Raw genomic sequence first — 15,594 nt, 5'->3', positions numbered from 1 at the left:
TCATTTAGTTCATCCAGCAACTTCCCAACTGCAGCACTGGGCTCTGAATTTGCCTCTATCCAACCCAAACTTTGGCCATTTCTAAAAGATGAATCTACGAATGCAATCTCCCTGTATAATACATGGTAGCTTCCGTCATGCTCAAGATAAAATCCGAAGTCCTTAGCATGCCATGATCTGGCCCCTGCCCCATCCCCCGCCAGGTCCCCCAAGTTACTGGCAGTTCCCTGGACCTGACACGTTTCCTCCTTCTCCCTGCCATTCTTCACTTGGATACATTTGCAGTTGTACTTTGGGACTCTGCTCTTGGCTCAGGGCTTCCTCTTTCAAAACTTTTCCCACTCTGCCCACACTCATCCTGTGCACACAACTATCACTACACATATCATACTGCATTGGAATTGTCTGCACTGTCCTAGAAATGGTCAGGTCTTGGCAACTTTTCCACCAGGTTCTCCAACAGCAGAGAAATACAAAGTACCTGAAGGGAAAGGGTAAGAAGGCTGAAGCAAGCCAGTCCAAGCGTTAACGTTTCCCTTAAGTTCCAAATTTCATATTTAAAAACTCATGTTGGGGAAAAAAAAAAAACCCATGTGGATTTTGTATTCTACTCCATTATGTACGATTATGTTGCTTTTCAACATAAAAAATAATGTCATGTCCAAATGTTCAATAAGACCGATGGTCCGCTCCAGAAAAATCTTCTGCTTTGTCCTGTTCACCTCTAACATATCATCAATGCTCTGGGTGGAGAAAAGCAGTGGCTAAGGGAAAAAAGAAAAGCTAAACAGAGTTACTCAAAGCTTTCTAGAAATTTCATTTCTACCCATATGAAGTATACCATTTCATTTAAAGAAAACTGCAAATCAAAATTATATAGTTGAAAAAAACAGAAAATACAAGATAAACTCAAAGAAATCATAAAGGGATATCTGATATCCTCATTATCTTATAATATAAAAGGTTTTATTTAAGTAAAACGTAGCATAAAATAGGGATTAAAGACCTCATTTAAGATAGAATTTTGATAAATCAAAAAGGGTAACAAAAAGCAAAAGCTCTAAACAAATCAAGTTCATGTAGAAATAGTTTTTAAAAGGTATGGTTTGTAACCATCTTCAGGTGAAAGAGCAATAAATAAAAGTCAAGACCAGGTTTAGCATCACTCTGTTTCACTTTCCCTCCTCCCACATCAGAGAGAAATCACACTCTTAAGAGATAATTTCAGTTTTTATTGAATGAGGACTTTATTTTTTAACATTACAAACTAACTCTCCCTTTCTGAAAAGGTAGATCTTACACTCAAAGACAATCTTCAAGCATTTTCTAAAAAGAAACTGAGGGAGAAATCCATAGTTCATTAACAAGAAGATTCACAACTTCTTTTTACAGTAATGATGGGAGGAAACCAATACACTTCACAACCTACATTGGTTCAAACTAAGTATCTAGAGCAGATTTTTAAATCTCAGAAAGATGACATAAAGTAGACAATTATGAAAACTGTTCATAATACAGAATTTGGCTCTAACAGTGCAGAACAAATGCTTGCTTTGCACTGCCCCTAAGAAGGCGTCTTCATTAAGGTACGCCAGGACTCAACAGCTTCCCCTGCTCCCAGTCCTTTGTACAAATCATTAAGGCAAGTCTACAAAGGACCAATAAGGCACAGGGGTATAGCAGCTGACGGGAGAAAACCTATGTAACTTCCTGTAGTCTGACAGCCTCTAATGCAGACATCGGTGTGACAAACTGTGCTCTGTCCTGTTTTGTTTTGTTTTTCTTCAGCATCAACCTACACCTAAAGCACAAGAGGTCACTTCAAGTCACTTCAATGGAATAAACAATTCCCATTCATTGCATTTTCCAGTGAAAAGAGAAGCACCAGAAAGAATTAGAAGCAAAACTAAAGGAAAAGCCCTTTGGTTTAGACTTATTAGATAAACAGAAGTCTTTAATTCTCCAAGGAATACCATAGTGTGTGGTTTGGTTTGTGAAACTGTACCAATTGATTGGGACTCTATTTCCATTATTGTCAGGTCATTATATAATTTCAATAGCACAAACTTTTAAAAAAAAATTTCACTATGATAATAGCTAGGGATATTTCAATAATACAATAATGGCTTAATGGTGACCATTTCACTTTGGTCTTGTAGTATTTAAACGTAGGGACAGATACTGTCAAATTAAAAAAACAAACGAAGCAATGTAGGCTATACCAATCACAAAAGCATGGTACTAGTTACTTCTTCAGTGAAAGTCAATGAAGAAATTCCATTCACACAGTTATTTTCTAAGACAAGTATCTGCTCTGAAATGCATGAAGGGCAATCAAATCTTGGTTCATTTCTTTCTGGTCATCTGAAATTAAGGGCTACATTAGATATCTAAACATTTCAATAATCTGAGGGCGCCTGGATCAGCACATGAAGCACAAATACAAATCTAACTCTGGAATATCAGTGTGGGTATAGTGCCTACACAACCCACATTTGTAAATGAAATACTGTATTTCTTTTCATTCTACAGTGTCTCCTGATCACCAGGAGAAACTCACTCCCATTGTTTAGTGTGAAAGGGAGGTACCTGCCCATAATGACATTAAAAGGCCACCATAAAAATGAAAATATATAGCCCTATCCTATGTTATCTCAAGTTGGAAAATTGAAAGCCCACTTTTGCTAGAGAGTTGAAAGCTGCGTTGTTATTATTATTAGTTTTAGAAAATGAACTTTTTTGCAAGAAAGAAATAGATAACATAACTATGTCTAAGAAGAACAAAGAAGGACAAATGGGGTTTACACAAGATGCACTGAAGTGACTGATCTGAAGTACCCTACCAAGTATATTCAAACCACATGGTACAGGACACTGTCATCTCAATTAAGTCAACTCATTACAAACATCGTTCAGTCAACCCATGACAGACATCACCCCTGTCTAATCTGCCATAAAACTTCAGCTGAAGACTAGTACTGCTCTAGCTATGAAAGCAAAAATAACCCCCAAAGTTAATTGGAAGCAACTTTCTGTGCATTATAAAAGCATTTTCTTAGAAGCAAAGAAAAAAAATACTATGATTAAAAATAATGTTCTAATAAAGAATAGTGCCTACACGCAAAGGAAAAAAACCCATGTAATCACAATCTTTAAGGCTTCCTTGAACATTAACTGCTATCCTGGATGTAATTTTTCACACCATCTGGAAGACAAGCGTTTGATAGGTGACTTAGCAATCTTCAACAACATGATGTCAGACAATCTCATAGACATCTCTGGCTCTTCACACCGCCTCTTTAAAAAGTTTCTGACAAGTTCAAGAGATGAAGGATGCAGAAAACTATTCTTTTCTTCCCATCAAAATCCATCTTTTTTAGTGGATTCTCCAGTGAGGCAAACTGAGACCATAACATAGTAAAATGAGGTATTGATACAATAACTGTTCATCAGGACTTCTCTTTCCTTGCTTGAGTATCTGTGAGGATCACTGCTGCTGACCAAAGAATAGTTTATTATACATCATCTCCTTTATTCTAAACCAAACCAAAGTTAACTTATTTCATTATTTCATCATCTACTGAAAATAAGTACACACAGCCAAATGCTGTAGCCTTCTCCCCATGTTCCATCTCTCCCCTCTCTCCACCAAATAACCTCCCTATAAACTTATACATACTGCTCAAAGAATCATACGAGTATTTTGTTGGTATTTCTGTTGGCAAGATATTGGTGAATAGTTCAGCGTCTCTCTGTGTATGTATTTGTGTGAGAAATGATATGTTAAACTTCAAAATGCGAACCACAAACAGAAATCCAGACAGATGCCAATTTAAAGATTTCAGTATTATGACAAAATTCATACATACACTGATGCAGTCAAAAGAAAAAAAAAACCCTACTGAATCAGTTCTATGTAAAATATAGAAGAGTAAGAAGATGTGGAAGTTCCACGGAAGATGCAAAGCTGTGTCCTATAAAATATGTCCAAAGACATTTAGCTCTGGTTTTTGAAAATTTCCATGATATTTAAAGAAAGAAACAGACATGGATAAGAAATCCAAAGCTGTGTTCACACAGTTGCATGTTATTATTTTTAAACTAATGTCTAACATTCATGGGGAAATAATAGACATTTAATGCTACATATCAAATTCCTCTTTTGAATGTTTGCATAAACCAAGAGGCAAGTCTTTCTGGATATCAGATAAATTTATAGGCATTGTAAAAACATAGCAAACTTACACTGAAACAAGACCAGTCTGTGTAAGTAAGTATATTATCTAGGCACCAAGAAAGGAGGAAAGTCTCAGAAAAATAAGGGAGGTCTCAATGTTTTGTCCAAAATTCCAGAAACTGCCCACTTATGGTATACAAACAAAAGGGAGGTGTCGAAACATTTACCAGTGTTTTATGTTTTAACAATATTAAAATCAGTTAATATTTTAGAAGCACAACATTATAATCATAACGCAAATACTAGGAACTCAAGGCCAAGGCTAGAACCAACCCAAATCATAAGCTACCATCGTCTGTTTCCTCCACCAAGGGTTCAAGTTTGTCCAGTAATTTATACTGTGGTTTCTCGACCAGCTTTGAGATTGGGTGCTGAGAACTGTCGCCTCATTCTCGGAGGTGTCACAAACTGGCTACAGTGGTTGGGTTTGTCAGTCTGCTTTTGACAGGAATTGGCTGCACTGCCCTCTAACTGACCTCCAGTGTTATAGTTACAGTAAGACTGACGATGTTGATGCATATGGCGCTTTGCCTGGAAAGTCTGCAGATCAGCGGTGGGGTGACCACTGTGGGAGTTTAGTGATTCTGAAGAAGCAGATGCCTGGCAGTGCACGCTTTTCGGTTGGCCATTATTGAGCGAGTTGCTTCTCCAGCGTAACTGAGGTGGCTGTTGTTGATTATTAATATGCTGCTTGCTAACTTGAATGTGATCTTGACTTCGAGTGCCCTGAGAGCCCCATGGTAACTGGGGATCCTTAGAAGCTGCTCTACTCCCCTTCTCTTGGTTCTCCTGTTTATTTCCTTTCCTTCCATCTTCATCTTTCGGAATTCTAAGCTCTATAACCTCATCTTCTGTTATGATGATATGTGTCCCGGGACTCCAAGAGTTTCTGTGTTTAGGGTTGCTCTTAAAGGGGAACCGGGGCTTCCGGTTCTCAGGAGGGATGAACCTATGAGGTACATTCTGCCGGCGAAGCTGCTTTGTTATCTCCTGCTGTTGCAGGTTCTTGAACCGAATTTGCTCCTGCCTCATCCAACGCAGACGTCCACGTCTAAAAGCTGGGTCTCCATTCATCAGCTGGGAAACACGCTCTTCTTTCCCAAGTTCTCCACTGTCTCCTTTACATACATCGATCTCAGACTTGCTACTGGCACCAGCTCCAACAGGTTCCTTTGCTTTGTGGTTTCCTTGGGTTTTCTGTTCCTGAGACCCAATCAGTGGCAAGACTTTCTCCATTTTGAGCATTTTATTTCTTAATACTTTTATCTCCTCATCTTTCATGTTATTTTGCTTTTTGACTTCTTGCAAAATGTCTTCCAGCTTGTCTATATGAACCTTGAGGTCATCCACATCAGTTCCTCCTTTACTACTGGCCATCATGTCTTCAATCTTCTCATCCCCTACACCAACCGTGTCCCAGACATCCCTGGCCACTGCCCTCCAGGAGTCCCGCTCGTTGGGGTCTTTCTTCCCATACATGGCACAAAGCTCTTTCATCTTAACAATGGCCAAGGCTTCAATCTCCTGCCTACTGTGCCTAAAATCGTTGAGAGCAACCTCATAGCATATCTCTTTTACAGCCTGTATCTTAAGATCTGAGATGGTGACCCACTTGGAATCTTTACTCAGGCGTCTTCTTTGGGGGATTTGATACATTTTAATTGGTTCTCGTTTCTTTCCACTGCTAGGGAGGCCACATTTTTTAACAATGGTTTGCAACTTGCTGGGAGGTAGCTTTTCTCTCAGAGAAGTAATCAGTTTCCAGCTCTCTTCACAGGACCTCTTGTCAGAATCGTCCCCGCTATCAGAATCCGCGTCCTTTGGAAAAACAAAATCAAAAAATGGCCCCCAAATAACCAAAATTAAAATGTAAAAAAGGAAAATCAAATCGAAGAAAAAGCAAGCAAAAAAGCCCTAATAAATTTAAAAACAAAATCCAAAAAACTAAAAAAAAAAACAAACAAAAAAAACCCTAAATGATGTGCAAGTCTATTAAGACATATGCTTATGTAGATTATTATTAATATAAAGATTTGCTTTTTTTTTTTTTCTAGTAACATTAATCCAAATTTCCACTTTCTGCCTTAAGTGATGAAATCTGCAATCAAATTTCTTAGGAGGACTGAAACAGTGAGAAACAGCCTCTCACTGTAAGGTCACATGAAGTTATTAACAAAACGGTGTGAAATAACATCTCCACTATCTCAAGAAAACGAAGTAAAACCTTTGCCCCATACATGCTAACACCCATGCAGCCACTTCCCCACATTTGCCTTGGTTATTGCTGTTGCTTCTTCCAGAAACTCTTTCCCCCATGAGTGAGCACAGATGCCATACAAGATGTGACGAGCAGGCGGATTAACAAAGGTTAGTAATGCTGTAGGATGCCACGTTTTGTTTAGCTTTACTAAAAAGAGCAGCCCTAGAAAAAAGTTAGAAGATGAGAAAGTAGAAAAAGCAGTCAAACAGGGATTATGTTAAAAATGCTAAGAATCCCTATTAGCAGACCATGTGAGGTTCTTATCAACCAAATTGTTTTTTTTCCTAGACGATAAGAGAGTTCTGAAACTAGTCTTTCCATGAGCATATATCAGATTTGCTACTGTCTTGGGTCAGGTCAAATTGATCGATTTCATTTGTACAATTAAAGTTTGTTATCCAGAGAATAAGGATGCATAAAAAAGGATCTTCATAGTGGGTCTGCTACTTTGTTTTCCACACACTTAAAACAATAAATACCTCACCTCCAAAATTTTAGGAAACAAATCTCCAGAACATAAATTAAGCTAGGTAAATATACTTTCATTAAACATTATTCAAAATTCCCCAAGTAATACTTTAATAAATACAACTTAGAGACGTGTTCCATCTATGAAAACCCATGGTATTTCTAGTTTTTCGAGGAACATTACTTTAAGTTGACAACTCTTCCTATCAACACATAAAACACAAAGGTTATATTCTGCTTATGTACTCTGCTTATGGACCCAATTTAAAATGTTATCTCTCTCTGTCTTTCCAGCTGTCTTTGCCCCATTACCTCTTTTTCAAACAACTTTACTTAGGTCTAAAACAGCAGCCTGAATTCACAGCTAAGCAGTTTCAATGGCTATTTGGACAATAGCCAATTATTCTTAACTAACACAAGCAAATCTTGATAACATGGGTCTAACTGAAAGCAGTGTTGGACTTAGAACTCCCTATGACAGATAGGATTAAGGAAGAATTTCTATTCAGGAGATAAAAGTTCCTGGGAACAGGCTTCCCTGGTGGTGCAGTGGTTGAGAGTCCGCCTGCAGATGCAGGGGACGCAGGGAGCGGCTGGGCCCGTGAGCCATGGCCGCTGAGCCTGCGCGTCCGGAGCCTGTGCTCTGCAATGGGAGAGGCCACAACAATGAGAGGCCCGCGTACTGCAAAAAAAAAAAAAAAAAGTTCCTAGGAAAAGAAACTACTCACTGGAGGAGTAGTTCAAGATAGTCTAGGAAATGAAAATATTCTTATTTAATAGTCTCTTTTACTTTGGCTATGATTACCAAAATTATCTCTAGGAAAGGGTTTAAAAAAAAAAAAGAGTTGAAACTGATAAATAGTATCTTGTTTTCTAGACCAAAGATTTCTATGTTTCTAGGTACAGTTACTTTCTAGGGAACAAAAAAATAACCTCTAACAATAATAATAATTTGGCCCCTGAATCTGGAGATGTTACTACTGATTTATATTATTTCTATTTGTCTATAAATGGTTACTAAACCATTTATAACCCCTACCTATTTGAAAATTTAGCAGCAAAAAGCAGATAAAGCTAAATTTACAGACTCTATACTATTTTTTTCTTTTTATTTTTAAAATCTTAAGTGATAAAAAAGTGATAAAAGATGACATTAATAAATATTAGAGAAAAAAAAGTATGTCTGACTCCTAAAAAAGTTTTCTTGCAAATATGTATAAACTGAGTTTTTTTGTTTGTTTGTTTTTAATAAACTGAGTTTTATAGAACACAAATTCTCTCTGATTCTTCCTACATAATTAACTATCAGGTTTTTTCCTGGCTTCTTTTCTTTTCCTTTAAAAACTGCTTAATGATGAAATGAACACTACCTAGTTCAGGAAATATTCTAATCATTGCTTTAATGTCATACTTAAGAGAGAAAAGTTATGCCTTTAAACTCTAAAATAAAACATAACTAAATGAGTTTACATAAATCTAAAAGAACTCATCAAGTGGCCATAATTTTCTTTCTTTTTAAAATACTGTCATATTGACTCTGTAGAATATGTTCTCCTTAAAGCTCAAACATATCACCCCCATCACATACTGACCATGATACTGAAAACTCTTGCAAAGCTTATGTGCCAAGATGCAAATCCTATCTCATGTCAAAAAAAAAAAAAGAGAGATTTTAAGAAATTTAGATTCATTTATTACAGGGTTGGAAAAACTACTCAGATCTGTCCAATTCACATGTCACTAAATGATCCTTCTGCTTTCATTAAATACCAAATGCAAAGTGGGCCTCCTAAAGAGACTCTGCATGAAGATTATGCAAATAAAAGAGAAAATACCCAAAACACGTGTGAAAAAGCAAGCACAGAAAGGACCAGGCGTATAATCAAGCACTAACTATAAGAGAATATTCAGCAATGTAACAATGGGATGCATTTGGGGAATCATTGTAATAGAAAACTCATGAGCCTGAATTCCATTTTTTAATGCTGTTGTTATGCAAAAATAATTGTATATAATAAATATTAAATATTTACTGAATAATAATTCCTTTGTATCTTCTCAATGTATATCCATAGGGTACATTCAAAATATATCTGTTGGTTGACCAATATAGGGTCATAAAATTACATTTTTATTCAGTATTGTTAACTGTTAGGTATGCTTCAGGCTGAAGGGTTAGAAATCAACTCTTGAGGACAAGAACTTTAACTGGAGTAGAAAGCTGGACTTATGGGAGGAAAGCAACCTCTTTGCTTTAAAGGAGCTGCTTATTTATTTATTTTTATCATCTTTATTGGAGTATAATTGCTTTACAATGGTATGTTAGTTTCTGCTTTATAACAAAGTGAATCAGCTATACATATACATATATCGCCATATCTCCTCCCTCTTGTGTCTCCCTCCCACCCTCCCTTTTCCACCCCTCTAGGTGGTCACAAAGCACCGAGCTGATCTCCCTGTGCTATGAGGCTGCCTCTCACTAGCTATCTATTTTACATTTGGTAGTATATATAAGTACATGTCACTCTCTCACTTCGTCCCAGCTTACCCTTCCTCCTCCTCGTGTCCTCAAGTCCATTCTCTATGTCTGCGTCTTTATCCCTGTCCTGCCCCTAGGTTCTTCAGAACCTTTTTTTTTTTTAGATTCCATATATATGTGTTAGCATACGGTATTTATTTTTTTCTTTCTGACTTACTTCACTCTGTATGACAGACTCTAGGTCCATCCACCTCACTACAAATAACTCAATTTCGTTTCTTTTTATGGCTGAGTAATATTCCATTGTATATATGTGCCACACCTTCTTTATCCTTTCATCTGTTGATGGACACTTAGACTGCTTCCATGTCCTGGCTATTGTAAACAGAGCTTCAATGAACATTGTGGTACCTGACTCTTTTTGAATTATGGTTTTCTCAGGATATATGCCCAGTAGTGAGATTGCTGGGTCGTACGGCACTTCTATTTTTAGTTTTTCAAGGAACCTCTATACTGTTCTCCATAGTGGCTGTATCAATTTACATTCCCACCAACAGTGCAAGAGGGTTCCCTTTTCTCCACACCCTCTCCAGCATTTATTGTTTGTAAACCTGATTACTTGCAAACTAAGTATGTCCTCTGGAAACTAAATATGTCCTAGAGACATTTACTTTCCCTTTCTTCAATGGTCACTGTCTTTATTTCACAGAATAGAATGATCACCAGCCATCACTATTCTCTTACACCTAGTTACTCAAAGGTTGGTCCTAGCCACACTGGCATCACCTGGGAGCTGTTTAGAAATGCAGAATCTCAGGTCCCACCCCAGACCTGCTGAGTCAGCATCAGCATTTTAATAAGACTCCCAAGTTGGTGAGAAGCACTGCTCTACTGGACAGAACACTGAAGCAAGTCAGAAGACTCAAGTTTAAGTTTAAGCCTCAGAACCATGACTTAACAGGTATTTAAGAGTGGGCAGCATTTTTTAGACGTGGCTTCCTCAACTATAAACTAGAGGCAATATTTGCCACTTTATTTACATATACAGCTTCCAAAGGGGGTTGTTTTGGGGATCAAAACAATGATGGATGTTAAAACTCTCTGTAAATTATAAAGCACTACACAAATACAAGGCACTATTATTAACAATAAATATAGCTTAATTATACCTGTTCTCATTTGATCACCCACAGACCATCAGAGGCATGTTATTAGATTATACTACATTATTAAGATAAAAGGCTCCTTCATGTGTCACAAAGCTTTCAAGCCCCTGATCACATTGTAGCCAAACCCTTCTGTTTCCATTACAAACTAAATGCCAACTAGGCCTCCTAAAGAGACTCTACCTATAACACTGCTATGATCTTGCCCCAAACACTTGATTTATTCTTACAATCCATTCTTTTTTGGGCTTTACTATAATTTCCAAGATAACAAACTAACTGATTTATTTAACCCACTGCCAAGCCTGAGAACCAAGCAGCCCTGGAAAAGACTGCTTTTGCACAAGTCCTTGGCTTTTTTGGCCCACTCAGCAATAGCCTCTCTTCTCCAAAGCAGAGCACGGCTATCAGGCTGTGGTTTACATGCTGTTGTTTACACTCGGTATTCTACATGGTATATTTTATGCTAAGGGAAGAAACCAGTACCCCAGCTTTCTCCCTAATATCCCCTTATCTAAAAAGAAGTCCATGAATCTTAAAAAATGAGGAATTCCTAAACTGTATCACAGTGTCCAAAGGCTGTTATGCCTTTTTCTTATACATCAAATGAATGCCAAGAAGCTTCTTATAACCAGGGCTTTGTAAACCAAAACTGGATGACTTTAAAAAATAAAGTCTAACTAATTGGATAAACTTATTCATTCATGAGATTCAGTTTCTACAAAACGAAGAAAATCAACTAACATCATAAAATGCTATAGCCATTAGCATTATAAGCTGCAACCATAAACTGACTTTTTCAGCTGCTCGAACAAACCCTTTCTCAACCCAGAGAAACAAGGCTTCCCTCTCCTCTCGGAGTTGGGTGTGCAGCCCCTACTTCCACTGTCGCCCCATATGCCACGGAGACCCTTACTTAGGATTCAGACTCCATGCAGGGAACAGAAAAGGATTAACACATGCAACTGTGCAGCAACACTTTTAGACACAGTTTAACTTACAAAAAAAAAAAGTCCACCCAGCACAAGAACAATCCCCAAGTCAGCCCAAGAGCAGAGAATTAGTACTATCAGGTGATCAGAAACAAAACCAAGGCAAACACCCACCAAATTCAATATTCAGAGTAATTATTATTAAAAGAACCACCACTGGTGCCTACTCAAAAACCACTATCAAAAGGAAAAGGCTACTAGAAAAGCTCCCACTATTTCCTCAAAAAGCACTTGGTTTTGATAGAAGACTTGACTTTAAGACATAAGAGGCACAGAAGTAGTACCTTTAAGGACAGTTTTTCAGGCTAAGGCTACCAGGGGATGTAAGTTCCTTCTCCATGAAGGAAATGAGAGAATAGTGTATGGTATCAATGACAGGTGGAGAAGCAACTGGGCGAGTGCTCGTCTGTGGAACAGGGAAGGTGTGATATGAAAGCAAGCTGCCCTTTTCCTAACAGAGGATTCAGGATGCACTCCTACCAGTCTCTGCTGCTCCAAGAGAAGATCTGCTTCTTCCTTCTCCTTTTTGTACAGGATCTCCATTTCCTGTAGCCTAGACGGAAAAGAGAAGCAAGAGAGGAAAGAATAAATTGCAAAATCACTGAGCTGTTTCATGAATTCTGCTATGTGTTTAAAAGAAATGAGAGTCACGTGGACCACATCACATTTGTACATTACCTTTTTTCCATCTCCTGTTTCATATCAATTCCTTGTTTTTCCAGAAGCTCTCTCTGGGCAAACGTCCAGTCCACAGGCTCAGAGGGGGTCTCAGCAGAAGGAGTCTTCTCCCGCTCAGCCCGTGCTTGCTCCGGGTGGTTAAAACGAAACACATGGTTTTTACCCATGATGATACGGTTTCCTAGCACAGAACAGAAACATGGATGAGAAATCATTTTTTAAATGTGTTGCATCTAGGTTAATAACCTAACTCTCCCTAATGCAAAAAGACAGCTTTTGGAGTTTTACAGGAACATAAATCCTAATGCTGACTATCACTTCAACCTTTAGATAAAGAATTAAAGAGCTGCTTGCACAAGCCCTGTGTTCTGAAGACTTCAAGCCTCTTCCAGTCTCACCTGAGCGCAGCTGAACAGGCTGGGCCACCCTTTTGCCATTTACGTAGGTTTCTGAACGTTCACAGGGCTCCAGGGTTACAATAACTAAGAGGAAAACAAACTAATGTTAGCATCACAGACCACTGGAAGAAAATAATGGAAAGCAGGTGAGGATTCAAGGTGACTAGAATAGATTCCTGCAACCAACCAAGTGGCTTAGTAGCTATATAATAGTTCATTTTAGGGTACCAGAACCAGGGCTGTGGCTCAGAAACATTTAAATGAATTTGACAAACTTCAGAAGAAGATAGGAAATGTTAGCTTCAGTGATATCTGACAGTTCAGTATATAAAAACGAAAACCATCAGAAATCTTAAGTATGAGATATAGGTAATAATCAGAAACCTAAGATCAAAAGCTAATATTTTGACTAAGGGAGGAATAAATTATACAACACAAAAGTACTATAAGATTGTTGTTGTTTTGTTAATAACCTGGACAAAAATCAAGGTGGACTTTTTCTTCCCTTTTAGGTAAAAATAAATTCTACTGGCTTAAGACCAGAGGTTCTTCAAATCTCCCACTACCCAGGATATTTGTTCCCTTCTTACTAGTCTATCAAATAATTAAGATTCAAGACCAAGCCTAATTGCCTATGTCCCGCTCAATTCTTGGCAGTAACAAAACGGCTCCTTTCGTCCAGGCTTTTTTCATGTAAAGTAGCTATGTCCATGCCTGCATTTATAAGCAGCCCAAGTTTCTCCATTTTCAAATATTAGATTGTACAAGAAAGTATCACTGAAAGAAAGAGACAGGGAATACCAAGCCTTGGGGATTTCTCATCATATAGAATGAAAAGTTTGCTGAAAAAGTTAAGCCAAGAACTCTCACCATCCCCACTGTTGTTCCTCTCGCTCCGGAAGATACAATGCTCTTCTTTAATGTGAGCCCCACTCAGCACGATGTCCTGGCGCCGCTCAGCATCTGCTTGGCCAACCCTGAACACAAGGGAAAGTGTTTCCCAGGGAAATTCAGACACAAAAAGCACTACAAACAATGAGCCTCTTTCTCCCAACGAATATTCTTTGGTACATACAAAAAAGGTATTGCCTTTTTTTTAAATCAGAGGCTTTGAACTGCAAACTCTATTTTCATATATGGTCAACCTCCCTACACCAGAAAAAGCAACGAAGGGGCAAATGATACACCAAATAACTCACAGAGCATCATAAAAACATACGAGTGAACTACTCTCCTTAATGAATTCATATAAAATGTTAGGAGTAAAATTTTACTTACGGTCTGCTAGGAAAAAACTACACATTAATTGGTTCAGCTGGTTAAAACACTTAATTTGAGAAGAGTAGAGAGGATAGTTTAAACTATTTCAGACAAGAAAAACAGCAAATTAGTAAAAGAAATTTTTCACAAAACAACTTCCCTTTAGCTATTCAATCATCCTAAGAGAAAAGAAAACATTAAGTGACCAAAAGAAGAAACAAATGTACCTTGTAATTCCATCTTTGATGTAATAAAGAAGGCATTCGGACATCAGTGGGTCCTCATTGAGGTTAACAAGATGTGGCGTCTGAAAAAGGTTACAGATGATCAATTTGGAGCAAGTACCACTGAGAGGGCTGTAAGAATGACAGGGACATACAGGAGGCTGATGGCTTCTTGGATTACCAGAGTGCCTAGAAGAGGGACTGCTTTCATTCCTAGTTGCAATTCCATAGTAAACAGAAAACACTCTCTGCAGGCCTCCCCAAACTACACTAATGCATTCTATTTAAAAACCTGAGTTCTGGGATAATGAACAAGATCCAATTCTTGATAAGGTCAAAGCGTAGAGAACACAAAAGAAAAATTAGAGCAGGCTGATTCTCTGAATGGATTAATCATAATTTTTGTAAACACTTGGTCAAAAATCTTGAAAGACAGCAGAATTTGCCACCCCTAAACATGCCACTTTGACATACTGATTATTTTGAGCTATTAGGCACTTGAAAAACAGTACAGGCAGAGAGCGGCTTTCTCTGAATCCCCTTTCATGCTTAAGCACGGATGGTCCAAAAGGAACTCAGCTGTCAGAAATCCCCTCCCGGGAGTCTCATCAACCAGGAGAGAAAACTAGAAATTGATACCACACCCAGACAAACTTTGTCACAAACTATCATTCCTCCCATCTACTCTTGAAGGGTCCCTTCATCTTTCCTAAAAGCCAATTATGCTCCCCTGAGAGGCCTACCTTCCCATCCCCTTTCCCTATTAGGATGGTATGTAAGCCAGAATTCTAAACCATCTCAGGGAGTTACTCATTTTTCCCTGGGTATCTCCCATGTATACATGTTAATTAACTTCTTTGTTTTTCTCTTGTTAATCTGTCTTTTATTACAGGGGTCTCAGCCAAGAATTCAGAAAGGTAGAGGAAAAATCATTTTTTGCCCCCTACAACCTCAAGAAATATTTAATTTTTCATTTACTTTATAAAAATGTTCCCACATCCCCTATCATTTCCCTTTATAATTTTTATCAGTTCTTCCATGGTCCCAGTTATTGTCTTTAGTTTGTTAGTTTTTATCTTAAAGAAGAAATTAAAATTACTGACATTCAGTAATACATCTTCTAAAAATCCTTTTCATCTAACTCTACTATTTCTAAAATCTTTTAAAAACCAACCTTCTTTGGTGAAAATACCCCACTGGAATCCAAAAATAAGTCACATGGTCTTGGGGTCAAAATCTACTCAAGACAGTGCCGGCAAATATAGAAAAATGAAAGAAGAGTCAGATGAGCAGGTTAAGGAAAGGGACTGCAAAAGATGATTTAAAAGAAATTAGGAAAACCTCTACATCCTTCCAACTAACATCTGTCTCTACAGTTAACAGCTTGGTTGGTTTGAGAAAGTCAAAGCCCTCTGTGGGCAGCATTCTTTAA

The 15,594-nt window shown here is 37.9% G+C and overlaps 1 protein-coding gene across 5 annotated transcripts in view; it reads right to left on the bottom strand.

The window, feature by feature from the left end:
* Nucleotides 1–15,594, bottom strand: part of KIF1B (kinesin family member 1B) — a 148,132-nt gene that overhangs the window by 55,440 nt on the left and 77,098 nt on the right. For 4 of the 5 annotated variants that reach the window (XM_079938471.1, XM_079938472.1, XM_079938474.1 and 1 more), the window contains 5 exons: nt 14,166–14,245; nt 13,549–13,655; nt 12,679–12,762; nt 12,281–12,461; nt 12,083–12,155 (listed from right to left, as the gene is read on the bottom strand). In XM_079938471.1, coding sequence (XP_079794597.1) covers nt 12,083–12,155; nt 12,281–12,461; nt 12,679–12,762; nt 13,549–13,655; nt 14,166–14,245 — 525 coding nt within the window. Of the gene's footprint in view, nt 1–1,038; nt 6,056–12,082; nt 12,156–12,280; nt 12,462–12,678; nt 12,763–13,548; nt 13,656–14,165; nt 14,246–15,594 lie in introns of those variants that run through there. The other variant, XM_079938475.1, reaches the window with a different exon arrangement.

Source organism: Stenella coeruleoalba (genome assembly GCF_951394435.1).
Source record: "Stenella coeruleoalba genome assembly, chromosome: 1".
Lineage (NCBI taxonomy): Eukaryota > Metazoa > Chordata > Mammalia > Artiodactyla > Delphinidae > Stenella > Stenella coeruleoalba.
This window is presented reverse-complemented; position numbering and strand designations above follow the sequence as displayed.